Source organism: Oncorhynchus mykiss, chromosome 2 (assembly GCF_057628025.1).
Source record: "Oncorhynchus mykiss isolate SJ-2025 chromosome 2, ASM5762802v1, whole genome shotgun sequence".
NCBI classification, from domain to species: domain Eukaryota; kingdom Metazoa; phylum Chordata; class Actinopteri; order Salmoniformes; family Salmonidae; genus Oncorhynchus; species Oncorhynchus mykiss.
This window is the reverse complement of record NC_143023.1, coordinates 93,378,259-93,395,047: the sequence shown is the minus strand read 5'-3', so window position 1 is coordinate 93,395,047 and position 16,789 is coordinate 93,378,259. Positions and strand designations below refer to the sequence as shown.

The 16,789-nt window shown below is 43.8% G+C and overlaps 1 protein-coding gene across 2 annotated transcripts in view; it reads left to right on the top strand.

Annotated features, from left to right (window-relative positions):
- Positions 1 to 2: 2 nt before the first annotated feature.
- The window catches only part of LOC110499982 (uncharacterized), a 35,349-nt gene continuing 18,562 nt past the window's right edge, over positions 3 to 16,789 (top strand). Inside the window, exons 1-8 of one of the 2 annotated variants that reach the window (XM_090212717.1) lie at positions 3 to 495; positions 732 to 814; positions 4,553 to 4,614; positions 5,159 to 5,401; positions 5,583 to 5,653; positions 12,712 to 12,849; positions 13,196 to 13,410; positions 13,693 to 13,731. In XM_090212717.1, the coding sequence (XP_090068843.1) occupies position 814; positions 4,553 to 4,614; positions 5,159 to 5,401; positions 5,583 to 5,653; positions 12,712 to 12,849; positions 13,196 to 13,410; positions 13,693 to 13,731 (769 nt within the window). In that variant the 5' untranslated portion in view covers positions 3 to 495; positions 732 to 813. The remainder of the gene's footprint in view (positions 496 to 731; positions 815 to 4,552; positions 4,615 to 5,158; positions 5,402 to 5,582; positions 5,654 to 12,711; positions 12,850 to 13,195; positions 13,411 to 13,692; positions 13,732 to 16,789) is intronic. The other variant, XM_090212727.1, reaches the window with a different exon arrangement.

The following is a 16,789-nucleotide window of genomic DNA, read 5'->3' as shown; positions in this document are numbered from 1 at the left end:
CGCACACACACACACACACACAATGTCAAAATATTCTTCCACATTCTGCATTTTATATCTAGATGCAGGCAATTTGCACATAATGCGGGTACATATATATTCTAATGGAAAAGCGATGCAGAATTCCCCCTTAGCCTTTCCTCAATATATTTGATTGCAGTTTTAGAATATATTAATACTTATATTTTAGAATAATGAATACTTATGGATGTGTATGTGATAGCTGCCTACATAGTGGTTTTGCGTGGCATCATATAGTGTAGTCAATGGTCCGAACATCACCATTCCGGAACGGTAGGTGGCAGGATACTTACTCTTCGTAGCATATTGCACTTCACCAATCAACAACGAAGAGCTAGGATTTTGGTGGCGTTTGTTGTCGAAAGTTGCAAGAGCAGAAAGGTTAAACAATATCTTCTATTTTATTGCCCTCCCCCCACATTTTTTTTTGCAAGACTATATCTTTAATACTAATACACAGAGCACGTTCAGTCGGTAAGTTCGTTTTTCATATCAACAGCTTCAGTGCAAAGCTAGCATCTGTTTGTTAGCTAACGTTGACTACTAGTAAGTTAGCTACTATGCTAGATATACAACATTGTTTGAAGCGACATTATCATTGCAATTGATTTGCGATGTTAACGCATCAGCATTATGAATCGTCCGTTTTTGAATATCAATCACATTTGTATCAATATTGCATAGACAATTCAATTGCTACATATTTGCAGGTTTTACACCATCCCACACCATATCCCCCTGAGGAGCCCTTCATCATCATCATCGTCATCATCATCAACAACAACAACAATAAGTAAGTTAGTTAGCTACAACTCCACCGAAGTAACTGGACAATCGGTGTGTACAATATGAAGGGACAGTTATAATCAACCCATACTTTCATGGTTTGATTTGCCATATCTGTCTTTTTGCAAGAGTATAAAAGGGATGTTTTGTTAGTTCACACGCTGCCTTTACTAACCGCACAAAGTTACTGTCTAATGGAGCATTCGTGTGCTCGTGGGAAACTGGAAAGGTGTAAGTCTGACAAGATTGTGTTTAAATGCCTTTAAAGTCGGACCAATTCTTAAACCAGATTTTAGCTAGCTTGATAATATCTCAGCATGACCTCAGTCTCGTACTTAAAGGTGCAATATGCAGAAATCACTTCTGCCATTTCCTGGTTGCTAAAATTATAATAGTTTGCCTTATTTCCGTTAATGACAAAACGAGCAGTCATTGTGTAGATAATCATTGTACTATCTAAACCGCTGTGAAATATTTTTACCATAACCAAACACATTGTATTTTCAGCTGTTTGAAGCTGGTGTACAAAACCGTAAGTAAAAGATGGCAAAACTGACAACAGCAGCGTAGAAATAGCGCACGTAGAACAGATCTACCACTTCTTAGACATGCTTTTAATGAGAATGACAGAACTCTAACTCACATTTCTATGTGAATTTGGTCATTTTGCTCAAAATTATATTTAATTGCCGAAGGTAGGATTTGAAAAGATATTTCAAAATATTTCATTGCCGAAGGTAGGATTACAGCTTCTTGTCACACAAGAATGTTTTTCATCACGGTAAATTCTTTAAAAAATATGTTTTTGCATTCAGTAGATTTTGGTTTGACTTTTTCCAAGTCTCCTACTGACAGTTAGCCAATCGCCATCCACACACTGATAGTGCTCCTATTTAGTACCCCTAGAATTTGGTTGCTTTGTGCTTCTAATTAGACCAGTCACACCATGGTGATGTGGTCCAACGAGACTTCGAAACCAGGCTAGCTTGCGCTGCAAAGCTAGTTTACCAGACTAGCTAACGTGTCAAGGTGATCTAGTGAGTTGAATGACCAATCCTATTGCTCAAACACAAATAGATGACTTTTCCGTGTGTAATCTTAAATAGCTTACAATGATAGACTGCGACAGAGCAGGTAAATGTCAAACTGGAATATCAAAATGCGCTGGGAAGTTACTGGCCCGGTCTGGCCAGTGACTAACGAGATCCTCTGGTCTATTGTTTTTACTGGCCTCGGGACAGCGGCCCATCGTTAATGTCAGACCCTGCACCTCTTTGCTTGTTCTGCCCACCATGCATCATTTGCTCCCATTGGAAATGACAGGCTGTGGTCTATCTTGGGTTTGTTATAAAAAATCTTAGCTAAACTCCTCACGGCTAATGTCAGCTAGCTTATAGCTACCGGCAAGTAAAGCATCGAATCAAATTGTATTTAATGCTATGTACAAGCTGCCTTCTAAGTAAGTAAAAACATATTTGTGAAAAAAATGCTTTATATAGCAAGCCACGGACACATGACTCACTGTCTGTAGGAGCAAAAAAAAGAAGTGATTTGGGTGGTGTACCTAAACTGTACAGTGCATTCGGAAATTATTCAGACCCTTAACTCAGTACTTTGTTGAAGCACCCTTGGCAGCGATTACAGCCTCGAGTCTTCTTGGGTATGACGCTACAAGCTTGGCACACCTATATTTGGGGAGTTTCTCCCATTCTTCTCTGCAGATCCTCTCAAGCTCTGTCAGGTTGGATGGGGAGTGTCGCTGCACATCAGGTTTCTCCAGAGATGTTCGATCGGGTTCCAGACAGTCCAAGCTCTGGTGGGGCCACTCAAGGACATTCCGAGACTTGTCCCGAAGTCACTCCTGCGTTGTCTTGGCTGTGTGCTTAGGGTTGTTGTCCTGTTGGAAGGTGAACCTTCGCCCCAGTCTGGCAGCCTGCTCCAGAGCACTCAGGACTTCATCAAGGGTCTCTCTACTTTGCTCTGTTTATCTTTCCCTCGATCCTGACTAGTCTCCCAGTCTCTGCTATTGAAAAACATCCCCACAGCATGATGCTGCCACCACCGTGGTTCACCATAGGGATGGTTCCAGGTTTTCCCCAAGATGTGAAGGTTGGCATTCAGGCCAAGGAGTTAAATTTTGGTTTTATCAGACCAGAGAAACTTGTTTCTAATGGTCTGAGAGTCCTTTAAGTGCCTTTTGGCAAACTCCAAGTCGGCTGTCATGTGCCTTTTACTGAGGAGTGGCTTCCGTCTGGCCACTCTACCATAAAGGCCTGATTGGTCGAGTGCTGCAGAAATGGTTGTCTTTCTGGAAGGTTCTCCCATCACCACAGAGGAACTCTAGAGCTCTGTCAGTGTGACCATCGGGTTCTTGGTCACCTCTCTGACCAAGTCCCTTCTTCCCCGATTGCTCACTTTAGCCAGGCGGCCAGCTCTAGGAAGAGTCTTGGTGGTTCTAAACTTCTTCCATTAAGAATGATAGTTGCCACTGTTTTCTTGGTGACCTTCAATACTGCAAAAATGTTTTGGTACCCTGTGCCTTGACAAAATTCTGTCTCAGAGCTCTACAGACAGTTCCTTCGACCTCATGGCTTAGTTTTTGCTCTGACATGCCCTGTCAACTGTGGGACCGTATATAGACAGCTGTGTGCCTTTCCAAATCATGTCTATTCCATTTAGTTTGGCAGGTGGACTCCAATAAAGTTGTAGAAACTACTCAGGGATGATCAATGGAAAGAGGTTGCACCAGAGCTCAATTTTGAGTCTCATAGCAAAGGGTCTGAATACTTATGCAGGTTTTTGCTTTGTCACTATGGTAATGATGTGTACATTGAGGATCTTTATTTTATTTAATCCATTTTAGAATAAGGCTACTGTTTGAGTACAGGCTACTGTGATGGTAAATAAAAATGAAATTGCTGCATTCGCTAGGTTATTTATCATCCAATATGATTGCATAGTACCTGTCTTGACTGCGCCAAACCGGGAGAAGCAAGTTCGGCTAGCTTGCTAGGCTAATCAAGACATGCCCTTTCTCATCCTACACAGTTACAAACGACTCCATTCAAAATATTAAGTAGCAGCCTTACCTGTTGATTGTTGTACTGTAACCCATCATGTAACTTGCAATTGTCATTTTAATTCTGTCATTTTGATTTAGTCTTCCGTTGATTAGATACTTTTGTACACATAGTGTATGTGGACACACCTTCAAATGAGTGGATTTGGCTATTTCAGCCTCACCTGTTACTGACAGGTGTATAACATGGAACACACAGCCATGTAATCTCCATAGATAAACATTGACAGTAGAATGGTCTTTAACAGAGAACTCGGTGACTTTCAACATGGCACCGTCATAGGATGCCACCTTTCCAAACCCTGTTTGGATAGCCTGGAAACATGGTTAATTATAATTTAATTATGTTAATTATATTATATTTCCCAGCTTTTCACAAAAACACTGGTGGGGTGGCCGTTATTGTTTAAAATGCGTGCTGGCCCTTTTAAGGTCTTTTGGTTGACAAGGTGAAAGGTCAGTGGTGAAACGTCACAACTCGGGATGCTGAACTCCCATCATCATATGAAACGCCCCGTTAACGTACAACACACGTGTGTGAAACGACAGCTACTTGTATACACACAAGCAGTGGATAATGAACTTATTTGAGTCTGTGACCCTTTGGGGTAATTATTGTGCCTGGCTCGCAATCGCCTGTGATTGTATGCTTGTTGTCCCTTGCAGTGCCCAGGCGAAGGAAAAGTAGAATCCGAGAGGCCTATGACGAGCACTTTTCAGAGAGCGTGGTAAGTGACTGTACAAAGTACTTTTGGCGTATGTATTGTCTTCAGAGTTATTAGGCCTTAGACCATCCTTGAGGGAATATTCAGAGATTTCAAACTTATCTAGGTTATTTCTTGCATACTCTGGTATATGGTATAAACGGCTATTTCAAAGATCTGACGGTATGATTTTCAATACTGTTTAAAATAGAAATATCGTTTTTCTTTGTCGGGGGGGGGTGACCTCCACACCGAGGGTACTGCGGGTTCCATGCTACCTCACTACTTATATCTAGAAGTGAAGTATAGTTTAAATATAAGATATCGATGTGTTAATTACATTTTATCCAGCTCAGGGCTCAAGCTATGCATTTGGTTTGCTAAGTGTCAAGATATTCAAGCTTGGTTACAGCAGAGACATTCAATCCCCTCCTGGATTGTTGAAATAGCGCCCCCTTGTGTGCACATTCTGTAATACGGTATACCCATGTATGGTACAGAAACGGTAGGAAAATCTTGTTTTTTTTTAACTAATCCATGTCGTAATGCTATTTTTTTTTTTTTTTAGGGAACATACCCAAGAATTGTGAATGCTGTCGAGAGGAGGACGGCTGTGACAAGACTGGAGCAAGACTATGACAGAGAATTTGAATACGAAACCAATCAGTATAGCGGCATTCGAAGTTACCATGATGATGACCACAGAGGACACCGTAGCGACAGGATACACACAGGAAGTGATCGAGGATACCATGGTGACAGTACACCTATAGGAAGCTTCCGAGTGAGGAATTCCCCACCTCCCCGACAAGTGGGTGAAGCTTTATTATGGTCAATCTAAGATTTAGTGGTGTCAGAAGAAAACAACTCAGTAGTGACGCGAAAGGTTTTTAGCTAAATAGTGCTGGGTATTTTACCAAGTCAATACCTTCTCTACTATTTTCTGTCTCTAATATAGGATGACTTCTTCATTGCTTTTTTTGTCTGTGCAGGAGGATTACAGAGATTGCTACTACAGGGACTCCAGAGATGATTCTCTGATGGGGCATCAAGGAGAGATGAGGTAACCCAGGGGTCCCCTTCTGTTACTTGTTAGGCCCAGGTCCTATATTACGCTTTTTTGTTCATGATGGTACGGTAGTAAGCCTGCTGTGTTTTTATGAACATGTGTGATCGAGACCAGTGTCTTGTATTTCTCCTTACGTATGGTGTATTGATGCTTTATATGAGCTTGTATAAAACAGGGTTGTGATATTATGCACCCGTGACTGTAAGTCGCTTTGTATAAAAGCATCTGCTAAATGGCGTTTATTTTTATTGTTGTTATTATTCTATGAACCACCAGGTGGTAGCAGAGTCTTGCCTTTCTCAAGCCCCTTTATGAATGGTTTGAGGTTTTGTCTTGATTTGAGGTTTCTGAGGGGCATTTTTTAAATTATGTACTGTACCGGTCAAAAGTTTGAACACCTACTCATTCCAGGGTTTTTCTTTTTACTATTTTCTACATTGTAGAATAATAGTGAAGACATCAAAACTATGGAATAACACATATAAAATCATGTAGTAACCAAGAAAGTGTAGAACAAATCAAAATATATTTGACATTCTTCAAAGTAGACACCCTTTGTCTTGATGACAGCTTTGAACACTTTTGGCATTCTCTCAACCAGCTTCATGAGGTAGTCACCTGGTGTGACTTTTTGAAAGTTAATTTGTGGAATTTCTTTACTTCTTAATGTGTTTGAGCCAATCAGTTGTGTTGTGACAAGGTAGGGGTGGTATACAGAAGATTGCCTTATTTGGTAACAGACCAAGTCCATATTATGGCAAGAACATCTCAAATAAGCAAAGAGAAACGACAGTCCATTACTTTAAGACATGAAGGTCAGTCAATGCAGAACATTTCAAGAACTTTGAAAGTTTCTTCAAGTGCAGTCGCAAAAACCATCAAGTGCTATGATGAAACTGGCTCTCATGAGGACCGCCACAGGAATGGAAGACCCAGAGTTACCTCTGCTTCAGAGGATAAGTTAATCAGAGCTACCAGCCTCAGATATTGCAGCCCAAATAAATGCTTCACAGAGTTCAAGTAACAGACACATCTCAACATCAACTGTTCAGAGGAGACTGTGTGAATCAGGCCTTCATGGTCAAATTACTGCAAAGAAACCGCTACTACAGGACACCAAAATTGAGAAGAGACATGCTTGGACCAAGAAACACGAGCAATGGACATTAGACTGGTGTAAATCTGTCCTTTGGTCTGATGAGTCCAAATTTGAGATTTTTGGTTCCAACCACCGTTTCTTTGTGAGACGCAGAGTAGGTGAATGGATGATCTCCCCATGTGTGGTTTCCACCCTGAAGCATGGAGGAGGAGGTGTGGGGATGCTTTTCTGGTGACACTGTCAGTGATTTATTTAGAATTCAAGGCACACTTAACCAGCATGGCTACTACAGCATTCTGCAGCGATACGCCATCCCATCTGGTTGACCTTAGTGAGACTATCATTTGTTTTTCAACAGGACAATGACCCCAAACACACCTCCAGGCTGTGTAAGGGCTATTTGACCAAGGAGACTGATGGAGTGCTGCATCAAATGACTTGGCCTCCACAATCACCTGACCTCAACCCAATTGAGATGGTTTGGGATGAGTTGGACTGTAGTGTGAAGGAAAAGCAGCCAACAAGTGCTCAGCATATGTGGGATCTCCTTCCAATACTGATGGAAAAGCATTCCTCTTTAAGCTGGTTGAGAGAATGCCGAGTGTGCACAGCTGTCATCAAGGCAACGGATGGCTACTTTGAAGAATCTCAAATATATTTTGATTTAAAACTTTTCTTTGTTTACTACATGATTCCGTATGTGTTATTTCATAGTTTTGATGTCTTCACTATTATTCTTCGAAGTAGAAAATTGTAAAAATAAAGAAAAACCCTTGAATGAGTAGTTGTCCAAACTGTTGACTGGTACTGCATGTCTATTTGTGTAATTGATCACTTTATATATAACATATGGCATTGATCAAAACCTTGAATTCTATACTTTGAATTCTTACGGCTCAGTAGGAATTAGTACCCATCTCAGGAAAAGCTTAGACTGAAATCCCCACTCGAGATATATCACACTTGACTTATATCACACAATCACATTGAAGAGGGACTGAAGCGAATTTGCCAACTTATCTCTGAGCTATTGCGAGGGAAATACCGACTTTCATAACGTATTCCACTGATCGACTACCACACTCCTCCCCTTGAGGGGCTTGGCGCTCCACCCCACACACTGCGCTCCACCCTGCACAGCTAAAGTCAGTGGCTCTGCTCTGCCCCAGTGCTGCCAAGACATCCGTGTAGCAGTGGCCCAAAACAGAGTGGCAACAGTTCAGTCCAAGACCATCCCCTCCCCTTCATTCTGCCACAAGTGGAGTCACCAGGCTCCAGACGAGGACAAAGGGCACTACTCACTGAGCCAACAAGGCTACCCCCCCCCCCCTCCCCCCCTCCGACTGGGCAGCCGGCCACTCCCTCTCCCTCTCTAGCTAAACAACCACCATTCTGGCTTTCCCCAGAATCTATGCACAGCGTACATGCTCTCTCTGCTGTCCTGGGTGGAGAGAGGGAGCGCAAGCTCTATTATTGGACCAGATTCCAATTACGTTAGCCAGCATTATATGCCCCATCCAACCTCTGTATAGGGCCCTGACGAGAGGTTCCAGGAAGTTCATTCTCAATGCAGTCACCCGTCGTGATAATGAATATTATCGATAGTGATATTACTGGGCAACGTTGACATTCTATTTTCTTCCAAGATGGCAAGACAATTCATATGTTGTTGTAGTGCCCATCAGTTATGAATGTTTCAACCATGTTGAAACGTTGTTTTTACCATCAGTTTCTGGTGTAAAGAGTACCCCCCCCCCCCCAAAAAAAAAAAAAAAAACTACACTAACCATGAGCCTTGCTGTCTAGATCGTACAATAATAGAGCAGGTACAAGTCAAGGGCTCCACAAGCGAACAGTTGAGTGTTCGTCAACAGCGCAAGTCACTTGCATCTCCGCCTGTGATTGGACGATACAGCAGCTGTTGAGCGGCAATATGTGCTCGCACTATGTGCTCGCCAACAGATCACGTGACTTGCATCTGCTCTGTGACTGGACGACACAGACCGCAGTGCTGTGTGGGATGAGTAGTTTGTTTACCTCCTAACTCCGGTATGTACACAGTCCGAGGCGAGGTGGTTCTAAACGTAATCTTTTGAATTAATGAGTAATGGTTCACCCCAGCTTTGTTAATCTAGTCAACGTTTGGAACCACGATAATAAGCATGTTGTTGAAATACATGCTAAAAATGAGTGGCCGTGTCAGTCCCGGAGGGTGCCACGGCCTGTCGGTGTTGCAGAAATGCACAAAATAATTGCAAAAAAATTGTATTTAGAGATTGTACATCCCAAAAGTTTTGTTTACAATTCAAATTGTCCAAGTTCGGCCTTTTTGGTTCACATTAGAATAATGCCAATAGTCATAACTGCTTCCTTGGCTTGTCGGAGACTTGTAGGCAGAGGAGGCTATAGCAGACTCCTGGTGTGGTGTGGATGCTTCCTTGGCTTGTCGAAGACTTGTAGGCAGAGGAGGCTATAGCAGACTCCTGGTGTGGATGCTTCCTTGGCTTGTCGGAGACTTGTAGGTAGTGGAGGCTATAGCAGACTCCTGGTGTGGTGTGGATGCTTCCTTGGCTTGTAGGAGACTTGTAGGCAGAGGAGGCTATAGCAGACTCCTGGTGTGGATGCTTCCTTGGCTTGTCGGAGACTTGTAGGTAGTGGAGGCTATAGCAGACTCCTGGTGTGGTGTGGATGCTTCCTTGGCTTGTAGGAGACTTGTAGGCAGAGGAGGCTATAGCAGACTCCTGGTGTGGTGTTGACAGGGCAGCAGGCAGGCATCTGGGTTTGGTATTCCACTATTGTCTGGTCAGGAGGTTGACGTGAGGCCTCACCCCTGCAGTGCAGCCCACAGGATGCAGCGTCCAGGAAGTCTTTGGAAGGTCTCGCTCCTGGTCGGAGGTGTCTCATCGACCGGCCTTGTGGAGACTGAGGTGGCCAGACAGAAGATGAACAGCAAGGCCACACCCCCACTACCTCTCCCTAACACAACTAAAGACAGGGTTCTGGGCCTAGGGGGCTGCTTCATGGTCCTCAGTCACAGGGTCCCCCACGTGTGTGTGTGTGGTGAACACTGCCTTGGCAACTGAGGCAGGCGGGCAGCCAGTGGATTAATCAATCTGCTCCTTTGTGGAGCTCTTGACCTCGTGATGAATAACAGATAATGAGGGAACATGGGGAGCCTTGTTAAGTGCCAGAAGTGCAACTGGTTCGGAGTCAACTACTCTCCCTTTGAACTTTCAAAGTCACCTCAGCCAAGCCTTGCTGCATGCTGCTCTAATGGTTTTTTTGTAAACCTGTCTTTGTAATTGGACCTCAACCCATAATTGCAGTCATGTTATATTTGTGTGTGAGGCTGATTGCATTCAGTAAGATGATGAAAGAGATGGGAGGGGTCGGCGGCCGTTTGACTAAAGAAGCCAATTAAATTGGTATTGGGTTTATATATTTATATATTAGGTTTCAAAATGAGGTCGTAAATGTTTTTATTTGTTTGTCTGATGATTTGGGTGTAATGCATTGTGGCTTTACTAGCATGACCTTTTGAATAGAGGGAAGTGGGGTCTCAGATCGCACCCTATTCCCTATATAGTTCAATACTGTCATAAGTTGTAGGGTGCCATTTTGGAACGCAGGCCTCTCTCAGATCTTCTACATCCTAGCTCAGACAGCCAGGGCCTCCTTTTCTCACCCTGGTATTAGGCAGTTTGCTCTTTTTGGATCCTGAAAGAGATATTGGAACCCCTATGGCAGGTGGGGCTGTGCCACCCAGTTGCTCTGATGTCTATTTGGTTACTCTTGCGTTCAGATCAGCATGTTTTATTCTCCTTGGTCCACAAAGATGTAACCTGTTTAGAGAGCATCTTTCTACATTGGAAGAACTGCTTTGAAGATGCTGTTATAGATATAGTATAAAAATATATATTTTTAAAATAACTTTAAAGGAATTTTCTTCAAAAGCCCCCCAAAAATTATCCAAGTATATAGTCCACAGAATTACTTTTTCATAGGTTTGTTATGGAAAGAGGTGAGGTTAGAGGCATCGCTCACTGCAACGGTGGTAATTAACTTTAGGTAAATGGCAGTCTGAGCCGTGGCTACTTCAAACCGGGGTCGTAAAAGCTGGAGGACATGTTAGGCTTGCACATTGTTTGGGACGTGGCCCTGTAAGTTCAGGCAAGGGTCATGAAAACCAGGTGCCGTTGGATAGTTAATTTATATATACCTCTAGGGTTGGGTGGATCCAGATGTTCATACCGTTTCTGTACCCTACCTGGGGTATATGGTTTTACCAGAAGTGAACACAAGGGGTGCTGTTTCCCCCAAATAATCAAAACATATTTTTTCTCCAAATAGATCTTTCTTTGAGTTATGCACAAAACTATTTAGGCAACAGGGATCATGATCAACGAAGAGATGTAATGTCTCTGCTGTAACCAAGAAGCTTGATCTTGTCACTTGGCTAGCATGTTAAGCAAACCAATTACATAGCTGGAGTCCTGAGCTGGATATAATTTATTTGACCTCTTCGATTTCGTATAGTTATACCTCAGCATTGTGGCTGCGTTATACCTGAATCTGACGGCCATAAGCTCTGCCTATCCTGCCTGGGTCAGGAGCATGCGCAAGCTGCCCTGTACCCTCAGTCATGCATGGCGTGCGCTCATTGTGGCCTTATGTCGATGCGTTCACTGAGGAGATGAGTGACGTTCTTCAGGCTTGGCCTCGTAACCCCTCGCCCTCAGCCTGTGTCTGCATCAGCACCCTCTCCCAGGCTTGGCCTCGTATCCCCTCGCCCTCAGCCTGTATCTGCATCAACACCCTCTCCCATGCTTGGCCTCGTATCCCCTCGCCCTCAGCCTGTATCTGCATCAGCACCCTCTCCCAGGCTTGGCCTCGTATCCCCTCGCCCTCAGCCTGTATCTGCATCAGCACCCTCTCCCAGGCTTGGTCTCGTATCCCCTCGCCCTCAGCCTGTATCTGCATCAGCACCCTCTCCCAGGCTTGGCCTCGTATCCCCTCGCCCTCAGCCTGTATCTGCATCAGCACCCTCTCCCAGGCTTGGCCTCGTATCCCCTCGCCCTCAGCCTGTATCTGCATCAGCACCCTCTCCCAGGCTTGGCCTCGTATCCCCTCGCCCTCAGCCTGTATCTGCATCAGCACCCTCTCCCAGGCTTGGCCTCGAATCCCCTCGCCCTCAGCCTGTATCTGCATCAGCACCCTCTCCCAGGCTTGGCATGGTGAGAACCATCAAGGTGCCATAGTATGCAAATCAAATTGTATTTGTCACATGCGCAAATACAACAAGTGTAGACCTTACCGTGAAATGCTTACTCTCAAGCCCTTAACCAACAATGCAGTTCAAGAAATATAGTTAAGAAAATATATTTAAAAACATTTTTTTTTTTAAAGTTACGCAAAATAACAATGAGGATTTATACAGGGAGTACTGATACCGAGTCAATGTGCGGGGGTACAGGTTAGTCATTTTTAAAGTGACTATGCATAAACAATAATCAGTGAGTTGCAGCAGTGTAAAAACAAGTGGGTTAAATAAAGAGAAAAATGATTGATTTATTATATTATTTGTGCCATGGTCCTATAAGAGCTTTTTGTCACTTCCCACGAGCCGGGCTGTGACAACTCACACTCATTCTTATGTTTTAATAAATGTATCATATAGTGTGTGTGTGTGTGTGTTTGTGTGGCAGGCTTACAATGATGGAAAAAAACTACATTTGAGAGTGCGCTGACCCTGGTGCTAGGGGGAGGTACAGCTGGAGGTTGAATGTTTGAAGGGGTACGGGACTTTAACAAGTTTGGGAACCACTGATCTAGGCTAATCTTCGGACTAGAACTAGTTGGTTTTAAAGACAGGACAGATATATCTTCAGATATAGTGTATGGTGAAGTATTCCATATAATATTTGATTGAGGTATTGTCTTCTGTCATTTTTAGGATAAGCAGCAGAGCGGGCTCCCACCTCAGCAGCAGAGTTAAAGGAATAGCTCCTCTCTCGAGGACCGTGTCTTCAGCAGCTAACCCCGATAGAGTGGACCCCAATCTGATGCAGGCCCTCATCTACTTGGACCGAGGGTAGGCATATCCCTTCTAGTGTACTTAGTTAATGGACCAAGTGCTAAAACCACTCGTTAGACCGAGCAACTTCAGGTGTTGTTGGCTTTCAGTTTTACTGTTTTTCAAGATACAAACCACAATTTATTTTGTCCAGCAACTTTAGTGTTTAGTTCTTTTCACTCTACACTTAGAGGGTTTTAGAATCAAAGTGCTCATCATGGGTAGAGACACTGCCTTTAATTCTATAGTTGAATGGACCTCAATGGATGGGCTCTTGAATCCCCTTCTCTCTCTGTCTCTCTCTCTGTCTCTCTCTCTGTCTCTCTCTCTCTCTCTCTCTCTCTCTCTCATATTGTCTTGTCAGAGAGGACCCTGAGGGTCTTAGGCGAAGGGGCCTGGAACCCTACCCTGCTGGCCCAGCCGGGGACACTTACAAAACAGTACGGGATCGCTCTCCCGTCAGGATGGATATCCCACCAGGCCCTGTTATCATGCGCTCTGGGTCCAACACCAGCAAAAGGAGCTACTCCCCAGACAGGGACCAGAAGAGCTTCTCCTACCAGCAGAGCCAGCAGAAGAGTAAGTCTGCATCCCAAATTGTTCCTTATTATTCCCTATAAAGTGCACTTAATTTGACCAGGGCGCATAGGGGACGGGAGTTTACTTTGACTACAGAGACCACAGCGCTTTAGTTCAGCTGTCAATGATTAACAATATCAGTTTTAAATCTATCACTTTAGTCTGGCTCTGTACCAGTGTCCATTCTAGCATACCACTTGACATGAAGCAATGCATTGGACATTCATCCTTTGTGGTACATCTGCCAGTCATTTTGGGGACCTTTTTCTCTCGCCCCTCCAGGGTATAACGAAGAGCCACAGAGCCAGAACAGAGAACCTGGTAAGTCTAGATTACACATTGAACAGTCAAGCCGATTCAATGACCCACAGGGATGCAAACTAGTGCCTTTTTGTGAAATGAAATGTGCTGTTTTTAATCCAATATAGGTGACCTAGTAGATCTGATGAGAAAAGTTTTGGGGGGGGGGGGGGGTGCTTTGGATCACTACTGGCTGTATACGAACGAGTGATGCGCGTTTGTACCAGTACTGTCTGCCTTGTATCCAAGGCTCAGCCAATCATTCACATAACAACAGAATGCAGCACGCGACTGAAGAGGGAAGAGAATCTATTTGCTTAGTTACAGCATCAGCGCGCGCTCCGTGAAACACCGCGGGTGAGTGGAAAGGCAGTTTACCAGTTACAGCAGCGCGTCCCCTGAACGATAACGGAGAGGTTGGTGAGAAGAAGCCTAACCACGGAGAGGTTCGGTGAGAAGAAGCCTGACCACGGAGAGGTTCGGTGAGAAGAAGCCTGACCACGGAGAGGTTCGGTGAGAAGAAGCCTGACCACGGAGAGGTTCGGTGAGAAGAAGCCTGACCACGGAGAGGTTCGGTGAGAAGAAGCCTGACCACGGAGAGGTTCGGTGAGAAGAAGCCTGACCACAGAGAGGTTCGGTGAGAAGAAGCCTGACCACAGAGAGGTTTGGTGAGAAGAAGCCTGACCACGGAGACGGGGATTGAGAAGGTGATGAAGCGTACTTCATGAACTGTAACCAAAAAACAACTGGCATTTGGAAAGTTTGAGGTGACTGAGAAACTGTGGTGGAACAAGTATTGTTAGCATTGTTAAGTATCTTGCTAGCTGATCGAATTGTCCGTTAGCTAGACAAGACATGTTGAGCAACATTATCATCTTAAGTATGTGGTTAAATTTCAGAATGAGATAATTAGGTGAAAATGAGGCATTGCTTGTTAGGCCAGTGGATTCAGCGATCAAGTGTAGCAGGAGCTGGGCCTGGTTTCAGCTGGTTGTCACCAGAAGTGAAAGAAGCACAATATGTTCCCTCTTTCTCACTTTTTCAGTACAGTGGATAAAAAGGGGTATGTCAGGTGTACACTCTGCCTGAATGAGATCAATTATGCCAACAAAGGTTATCATGCTCTGCTGGCACATTGTAGAACATGTGTCCACAGGCAGAACGTGTACAATGTAATAATGTGTAGCCCAAAGATATTGCTTTAGTTGTGTTGAACTTGACAGTAACACGTGGGGGGGGGGGGGGTTTATTTATTTAACATCTACTATAGTGGCCGCTATAATAGAGCAAAAATAGATTGCCTGTTTGTTTCATTCTATTTCTACTTTAATGTTTTTTTCAATATTTAGATGTGTGTGTTCACAAGCATTCTATTACAAATGCTGTCATGGCTAACTGCAATATTAGTGTATTGTTTTTTTTCTCAAGACTTGAATGTCATTTGCAGTAAAGTCTAGGCAACAAATAACATTGGATTGCTTTCTTTACATTTTTTAGCTGTGCGTTTGGTTCACATGAAGCACTTTTTATTTTACACACAGAGACTGATCATGTAGATCATATTCTTTTGTTGTTTAATAAGTTAAAACCTACATTTCCTCCTAGCAGGGATTTTTTTTTACATGATTCAGTGCAACAACAAAAAAGTGGCACCTTTCTGGGCCCTCACCAGTTTGCACCCCTGGATCCAGCATACCCCTCAAATTCGGTTTTGCTACATGTAAGCCTATCCATAAAAAAAAACAGTTTGACACCTTGGTTTGAAGTGCTGTAAAAGCTCAAATTGAGCACCTCTCTCTGAGAGGAGGAGCATCTGTTTTCAGTGGAGGTGTGTATTTAAAGAGAGTTGCTGGAACATGTTAACCATGTTAATTATACATACACACTATTCTCGAAGGCTTTTGATTCAAGGTCTGACCTTTTTGGCTGGTGTGGGAGTAGCGTGCACACTGAGCTAGCAGATGTCTTCAAGATCAAACCAGAACACCCACCCACTCACATGACCTTCCCTTGTGAGTGGAGTGGGGCATGCATACCATTACTTAGTAACTCTTTTGTGCTCCTGAATAATTCCTTCACTGAATAGAATGAAAAGACTGGGATGAGTCCCCCCGCCCCCCAGTGGATATAACACCGATTTGCATAGGTTAAGGTAACCTCAGTGTGGGAGTATTGGGTGATTTTGTTATTAAGGAGAATATTGGGGTTGGAGGAGAGTAGGGACAGTAACAGTGTCTTTTACGTTTTTATTGAAAAGTCCTTTCTCATCATCACTGCAGAGGTTTTTAAATACCCTATTTTACTCATACATGCTACTGTGGAGGAGATGGGGCACAGGGGAAGTCTTCAGTCTGAAGAATCCCCCCCCCCTGGGGCGGCAGGTAGCCTAGTGGTGAGAGCATTGGGCCAGTAACCGAAAGGTTTCTGGATCAAATCCCCGAACTGACAAGGTAAAAATCTGTCGTTCTGCCACTGTTCCCCGGTAGGCCGTCATTGTAAATAAGAATTTGTTGTTAACTGACTTGCCTAGTTAACTAATAGTTTCACATATTTGGGCTGCTGCATATTCTAGCCGCCTTTTAGAAGATGTAGAGACCCCCTCCACCCCTGTCTGGAACACTAATTAGACTAGGCTGACACAAGAAATGCACACCACACTGAGTCTAGTAGGCCTGGTCTTACTGAAGATATCCTGTATAATGTCTGAGCATTTCAAGTACAATGGTTGAGAGATGCACTTACTGAAAGCATGCAGCCTTTAGGTTCATGTATAGCCTAGCCTACATGATTATATCTTAAGTATTATTTGTTTGGATTGATAACGCACACAACAACAATTCACCAATTTAAGCTGACAGAAATACCCTCTTAGACCTGCTCTAATACATTGGGTTTGTTAAATGCGAAACGCCGTGTGTAACGTCCATTTTTGTAGTTTACTAGGCTACTTGAGTCCTCTCGCTCTCTCTCCTCTCTCTGCTCTCTCTCCATGCCGCTTTCCAGACCTAGCCCCACCCCCTGTCACTCAAGGAGGACATTTATTGTTGCTTGACCACGAGACACTTGCGTTCGGTCTGCA